The 8,104-nt window shown below is 35.9% G+C and overlaps 1 protein-coding gene across 1 annotated transcript; it reads left to right on the top strand.

Annotated features, from left to right (window-relative positions):
• Nucleotides 1–7,408: 7,408 nt before the first annotated feature.
• On the top strand, nt 7,409–8,104 carry LOC149191595 (uncharacterized). The gene has a single exon (XM_089406267.1). The coding sequence runs from the start codon at nt 7,409–7,411 to the stop codon at nt 8,102–8,104; it is 696 nt and encodes a 231-aa protein (XP_089262393.1).

Genomic DNA, 8,104 nt, shown 5'->3' with positions numbered 1-8,104 from the left:
ACGCACCCACATAGTGTATTTAGGTGAGATGCAATGCAATTGGCCTGTGGAGTAGCTGAAACGATCCTGTTTTGACCAATTCTGAGCAGTTTTTCATGGAGAACTTCTAGGAGAAGCTGTAATCAGTTGACCTTGTTCCTTTAAGGGTTAGAACAACAATTTTAGGGACATAGGAGCCCTTGTTTTATGGAAATTTCATGCTTGGGATTGCAGTGCCCAAAAATGTCTATAACACCTAGGCCTAAAACAGTTGCTCAAATCTGAGGGGTGTAGGCACAACATTGGGTAGAAAATTCCTTGGAAACAGGAATACCCATGTTGTGGGAGTGTCCAAATCCTCCTGGATGCGTGCATGCCCGTATCAACGGAACTTATGGGAATTTAATTGACTAAAACCTCAGTAGGACCTAGGGGCTAGTTACCTGAGAGATTGGTATGGTTCTTGGGAGTCGTGTTGTTGATGTGGAAGGTTTGTATGGCGTGTTTATGTCGGTTCCACTTCCTTAAGGTTACATAGGAGGTCGAATCATATCATAGTAAATTCTAATCACATGTTTACCTCAGTTGGATGGTTACTTGGGTATATGTGGGAAGAGGGTGTTACACAAGACTTGACCTGACCATCCCCAATAATGACTGACACTCTATAAAACACTTAGTAGATATGCAACCTATAGGTCATGAATGCAAGTCTCAACATAATTCACTAAAAACTTATTTTAGGTTTAATAATAAGGGTCTCTACCTTCTCACATTAGCTTTCTTAACAATAATTAGGTCTTGGATTCACTATTTATTCAGTTATGAGTGACAACATGAAAAGAGACATGACTAAGATCTGTCATAAAATCATGCTTATAACCAACATATAACCAGATAAATAACCATAAGAGAACAACCATTAAATGCACATAGTAACCAATACTTTTCGTTACCAAAATTAAGATAAACATTTCTTTTATTAACCATAGGCAAATACCAATCGAGTTTGAGACTTCCACATTCTACCTAACCATAGATTGGTTGAGCCAAATATCTCTTCAGCCAATCACACTCATGCCATATTCGAAGCATTAATGTGGGATATCATGGGATAAAACAATCAAAAGACAACCAAGGGATTCCATAGGTTAAACCACCTCCACCCTCTCCATAGCATGATCACACCTAAACCAGTGTTAAGATAAAAAAATCGAATCGAGTATGGATGCCTCATAATTTCTTCACGACCCTTGAGGAATTTTTTTGTCTCCACCCTTGGACTTTACCGTGTGTCCCACAATTACTGGTCAAGAGATTCCTAGGCCTTTGGGAATTTTCCCAAGGACACCTCACCCCAGATTTCAAAACCATCTAGTAAACCAAAGCTGAAAATGAGAACAATCCCAACATACCATGGCTATCCAGAAGGCTAGGCTAAAATCCAATATTGAATCTCAAAAAAAACCATGCTAATGAAAGTAAAAGAACCACATACTAACATGCAAATACCATGCATGTCAAAACCATCTAAGAATCATGCATGCAATCTGTTACCTACCAGTACTCTCGCTGAAGCTACTTGATCCTTGCCTTCCTTTTCTTTCCTTGTCCTTCTTTTCTTTTCTTTCCCTTTCCTTTATTCTCCATTCATTTCCTTGCTTTCTTACTTTCTTTCTCCTCTTGGTTATTTATCCTCTCTCAGGCAAGTTCTAACACTAAATTGACAAAAGACTACCAACTAATGATTTGAGGTCTTTGTATTGATGAGGCCTCTAATTACTTCAATTTTCCATTTTTATTCTTAATTTTTCTCCTCACATGAAACATGTAACCTTTTGCCTTCCCTTTCTCCTAATTCCCTTTATTTTCATAAATAATGTGCCGAAAATACCTTTTTTCCTTTCCAAAGACTTAGCCATTGCCTTTTCCAATTTTCCCTTAGCCATAAAACAAAATAAGTGATTCCCACTAGGGTATTTTTCCCAACATTAATCTTGGAATAAGTGTCCCATGCATGTGATACTATTTTACCTTTATTACCTTTCATTACATGAAATTGTAACCAATGGTTGTTATAGACCCCTCTCCCTTAGGTGAACATTGTCCTCGGTGTTAAACCACATCTAGACCTAGAAAAATTTCTAAAGAGAAAAATCATACTGCCTATGGAGCTTTATAACCCATCTTGTTTCATTATTTACAATAACATCATGCTCAAAATAAAAACATCATGTAAAACATGACAACCATACTACTTATTGGAGCTTTATAACTTAGCTCATTGCGGTATTTATAATATAAACCATACATAAATATGTACAAATACCAATACTAATTTTCCTTCACTGAAATAGAATGAAGGATACATAGTCTACATCTTATCAACCATCTCCCATGTGCCTTCATCGGGCCCAAAATACTTCCGCTACACTTTAACCTGCTTAAGTGCTTTGTTTTGGAGGATGAGATGTTTTTGCTACAATATACATTGGGGTTCTCATTTGGATTCTCCTTCTTGCTCCACTTGCAATACAAACCAATCAATAACATGATCTATTTTACATATCATTTAAGTAATTAAAAATGAAAAACATCATTGAGTTTCATTGTTGGAGGCAGTGCAAGTCTCCATGCCACTAGTCCAATCCTCTCAAGGATATGAAAAGGCCAGCAATACCATGATGCCAACTGGCACATGATCCAATCCTCAAGGAGCTCTTCTGAGGTTTGATGCACGAATACACATTCTCCCCAAGCTGAAACTCCTTAACTTCCCTATGTTGGTCCGCGTAACTCTCCTTCATGTCTTGTGTTTCCTTTATATTCTTCTTTTGTTCCATATCTATCAACATGTTGACTCCAATCAGTACCTTGTTCACTAGATCACTCTAGCTAATAGGAATGTTACAAATCTGCCCATACAATGCCTCAAATGAACTCATCCTCAGTGACTCTTGATAATCGTTGTTGTATGAAAACTCAACCAATGGAAGATACTCCTCCGATGTCCTCTGCTGATGCATGACATACACCCTCAACATGTCCTCCAATATCTTGTTGACCCTCTTTGTCTGTCCATCTATCTGTGGATGTGTTGAAGGTTGAAAACTCTTTGCTTCAACATCAGGGAATAACACCCATTCGGGAACATAAGAAAGCTTTGTCTCTGATGGAATTGGTGGCACTGACTAGGGATAAAGGGACCAGTTTCCCCTTAAATAAATATAGATGGATCATGGAAATAAAATGAGAATAATGGAGTGATTTAAAACTAAACATGATATTAATAAATAAACTTATTCTACATATTTCCCCAGAAAATATCTCTTTACATGTGATTCGTTAAAAGATTTCACAAAACATGCAACAATATAGATCATTAAACACTTTATGAAAAGAAAATAGATAAGATAAACTAAATCAATTAAATAGTTAATTATTTAGTTTGTTAAAACTAACCACATATAATATCTCGTTATTTCATATACAATCACAAATCATACAATCCTACACATCAATAGTCACAATGTCTAATTGTTTGAAAAATCATACATATAATGAAACAACTTATAAGAAATTCACTATCTATCTCAATGAAACATAGAATAAATATAAAGGTAATAGTACCTGATACATCAATAATCTTCTCATGAAAAAAATATCTTTTCGTTCAGCTTCTTCAATTAGATAAGTTTGGAATAAAAAATAGTGCAAATTCAAATTTGTCCATCAAAACTTCAAAACCCCTTTCTAAATACATGAGAGGGGTTTAAATAGTCTATTAATATTAAAAAAGTAGTAAAATAAAAATAAAAGTATTTAGAAAAGCTCGAAAAAAGTAAGCTAAGATAAAGAAAAGATAAATATAACATTATGTTGTAACAAGAAGTTCATGACTATGTTGTAGACTGATTCTTCGTTCGTTCTCTGAGTCCACATATGTCTATCATTGGATTTAGCTGGGCGGGGATGAATTGGTTTTATGAAAATATGCCCCATAAATACTACATCACTGAGTGCTGGAAGAAGTTGAGTTGTTGCATTAGAAATACACCTCAGCACAAGCCATTGACTATGTGGCTTTATCAGGAAATGGCAGTAACTTTCAAGGTTTACTTTTGATACACTTTGGATGTCTTCAACCTTTTTCTTTGATGTTTCCTACCACAACTTCTTAAGAGTTTTGGCATCTGGTAAGGTGTCCTTTGGGCATTCATGTATTATATTGGCTTGTAATAAGCTATCACTAATATATTTTGTCAAATTAGAAGTAATATTTCTAGCTCTGATGATAGCCATTTCTTCTGTCTTCATCTTTATGTCCCAGTCATCGAAAATGATCTCTTTTTGAGATTCTTAAATTTAAGGAAGATCAATTGATCTTCCTTCAGAATTTCCTTGCCAATCTATATGTTCAGATATTTTCTCATCAACTTCTTCACAGAATGTCATCAGATTGGACAATTGGTTGACAAAATAATCACTGGTCTTACACAAATCATGAATTAGAGTTAACTTATGACAAAAGATAACCTATTCTTTAGAAAGAAGTGTATCCATTTCTCCTACTTCTTTTCAACCTTCATTAATTTCTAGATTGTCTTTCAAATGGTTAATATTTTTTTGTACATATTGTACCTATGCATCTTTATCTTTGATTTCAAATTCAAATTGTAACTTCAAGTCATTGAATTTTTTCTGTAATTCGGGAAGGTTTTATTGCCATTGTTTCTCAATCCCTTACCTTTCATTCTAGAGACTTTATTCTAATTGAACAATCCTTTGGTCCTTTTCCTTCTCAAGAAGTTGAAGTTTTGCTACTTTATCAATAGTAGCACTAGCATAAGCTCCTGCAAACTATGAAAGTATATTTAATTATTCGTCAGGAACTATTTGGGCTCCTTTCCAGAGAAATTTAAAAGGAGTCTCATTTGAAACTAATGCTTGTGCCTGTTCCAACTTTCTCTTATTTCTTGACCTAGTCATAACTTCTTTGTGTTTTTGGATTGTAAAACACATCCAAAGGAGTGATTTATTCAAATTTTTAGATCTATCTCCGACTTAGTAAATGCTGGGATAATTTTTGTATCTTCATTAATAGTAGTTTTATTGGGAGCCTTAGAAGTGAATCAGGTTGTCCCTTCAGTTTGTGGAATCTGCGCCATTTCTTTATTGACTATAGTGTTTACATCTTGAGTTTCTTTAGTTGATAAGACACGATTAAATTCCTCCCAAACTTCATCCAATTTATTTTCTTCTTAAACATTTTTCATTTTCTCGATAACTAAAGTAGCTATCTCGGAGACTTGAGAAATAATTTGATCATTTGATAAGGAGGCTGATGTATTTAAAACTTCAAGATTCTGTCGAAAGTGTCTTAATAAAACTTTTGGAGAATTGATTATTCTCTGGTTACAATATTGATTGAACTCAATCAATTCTTTAGGAGTTAGTAGATCTAGCGCTAACATTTCAACCATGGATTACTTTGAAACCACCCCAAATAAATCGTCAAATTTATGAGGCTCTCTTGTGAATTGCCTGATTCTTTCTTGTGCCATGACCTATTTTGCGACCCCATTGGGATTGTACTGTCTATTTAGGATGGTTGGAAAATTTAAAGCTTTAATTTTCTCAATTTCAACAATAGCATGTATGGAATTTTCCAATGTATAGATACCACAGGAAATAGGAAAAGAAGGCCAAGTAGTTTTCTTGGCATCCTTGAGCACTTTAGTCAAACCATTCCCAATTGTTTGGTATGTAATTATAATTTATCAGGGACAAAAAGAGGCAAAACATGAGGACTGGAAAGACTGATTGTTGGGCTAATTTATGGAGTAAATTAACACAAGTATTTCATTATCAATCCAGGTTTGTAGAACTTGGAGGCATGTCAAAAATGTATGGATATTAGATGTAGTCACGGTTAGAAGATAAACTATGAATAATTGAGGAAATACATATTATAAATATAAATCCAACTAAGTAATTTCTAATTCACTTATGCAATATATGTGAGATGAAGTGGTGCCTAACTTAGGAGAACCATTTGTGTCATTCTTCCAACATATTACTTCATGAAATAGAAATCAAAACCCCGCTAATTGACAATAGCTTTAAGATGCATAAATAAATAATGAAAGAGGCTCCTAACTTAGGAGTTCCTTGTTGTTTCTCATGAAAAATTCATTCAGCATAATACCTGTTAGAGTTAGTCTTGTCAGTTCTCCGTCAGAGATCAAAACTCTTTTTGCATTTCATTTTTAGGTGTCTCGCTCAATTCACTCAGTTGCGTTTCGCTAGGGCATGCCATAATCTGACGGAAGGACCTTGTTATTCATTCCCCTCATGCTTTATCCTGCTGGCTTAGGTCTATTGGTCGAATCAATTCTCAGGTCATTACAGTCTTGTTTGATGTCTAGGTCAGCAAAAGAGTTATTTTAGTCACTAGGTCTAGGGTTTGGTCATCAACAATGTCGAATAATGCCCACAAGCCATGAGGATGTCTCCCATAAGTCTTCATTTCAAAATGTCCATTATCAATAAGGCTCGAGAATTATTCTTCTTCAAAACAGAGTTTTGAAGAAGGAATCATCAAATTTGTTTTTTGTAAGAGAATATTCAATTTTTAAAAGCTTTCAAACATGAAATGTTTCAGGCGCAGCCCTGGTCATCCTCTGCCAAGATCACATGCCAAACACCCCTGCAAAAAAAAGATAGACAGAGATTCATCATCAAATTAAAAATCAAAGTGGAAGCAAAAATAGGGTTTAAGTACAAAGTGCCAAAGTCTGCCATATTAGAAAGTGGGTTTGTGAAAAGAGAATTCAAAGTCCTTTGTTTATATATGATATTTACCACATTCATAAGTCCATATGCACGTCAAATACATCATTGAAGTCAAGAAAAATCATGGATGAAGTGAAATAGTTTTTGAAAGCCAAGACTGTGGGTAAGTTTGCCTACGCAGTGCACTGGGCGTTGGTCGCGGCACATATGGAGTGCGTGGCGCATAGAGCCACATTCCACAGTGCAAATTTGGTCAGGTGCGGCGCAAATAACACGCGCGACGCATGGGGCCTCCCTCGCGACACATACAGCCAGTGGCCTAAAAAGGGTCCAAACTCGCTCCAATCGCCCGAAATCGCTTGGAATGGTCTTGATACAAAAGGAACAAAAGAATAAAAGGAAAATCCATCTGCAATGACAAACAAAAAATTTCTTGCCACCATTCCAAAATACGAATATCTCGGGGCCACAAAAATTTTGAAAAAAGAAAAGCACAAGGATTGCTCAGCTCGGTCTAAGTACCATTAAAGCATTCAAATCGTAGTCAAGACATTATACCTTGCAACCTCAGAAAATAAAAATATATAGCCATACACACAGAAAAAACCAGTGCCCATCTCCATATCCAAAAGGAATGGCTTCTTACAATCGAGCTCGAGTAGGTTCATTCCTAGAAGAAAATTACAAGGCTTCCAAATTTTCATGTAAGCGATGCTACTGCTGCATTTCAATAGTATTTCTCATCATTGCAGCCATCATAACAGTGATTTCCTTATTAATTCTACTGGTTCTAAAGCCCAAGAAGCTTGAGTTCTCTCTAAAGTGTGCAAAAGTGGAATCCCTGATGATAGAGCCGAGGCCCAACATGCCATCGTCTCTCATAATGAATATTTCCATGATTTTCAAAGCGAGCAACCCCAACAAGGTGGGAATCAAATACAGTGCTTCCAAATTCTATGTTTTCTACAATGGTGTGATGCCCATGGGTGTGGTCTATGTTGTGGCCTTCTATCTTTCCTCTCATAGTAATACTACGCTAACAACTCAAGTTGTGGCGAAGCTCAATTCTTTGCAGAGTCTGGCCATGGATTTGCTCAAGGATGTCACTATTAATCGCCATCTTACCATGTGGATAACTGGGGATGTTGGAGCTCAATTGAGATTTCTGCGAATAAACTCACCAAAAATTCAGCTTGCGGTCGATTGCCAGATTTTGGGGAGTCCAGGACAACATGCAATGAGGAGTAAAATGTCCGACAGTAATAGGATTAGCCTGTTATATTCACTAGTATCATTTAAACCATTTTGTTCCATCTTGATGTATATCTGA

The sequence above is a fragment of the Pinus tabuliformis genome, chromosome 2_2 (genome assembly GCF_031772625.1).
Source record: "Pinus tabuliformis cultivar Carrire ecotype Pingquan chromosome 2_2, CPIR1, whole genome shotgun sequence".
Taxonomy (NCBI): Eukaryota; Viridiplantae; Streptophyta; class Pinopsida; order Pinales; family Pinaceae; genus Pinus; species Pinus tabuliformis.
Note: the sequence above shows the minus strand (reverse complement) of the source record. Positions and strands in the feature narration are given on the sequence as shown.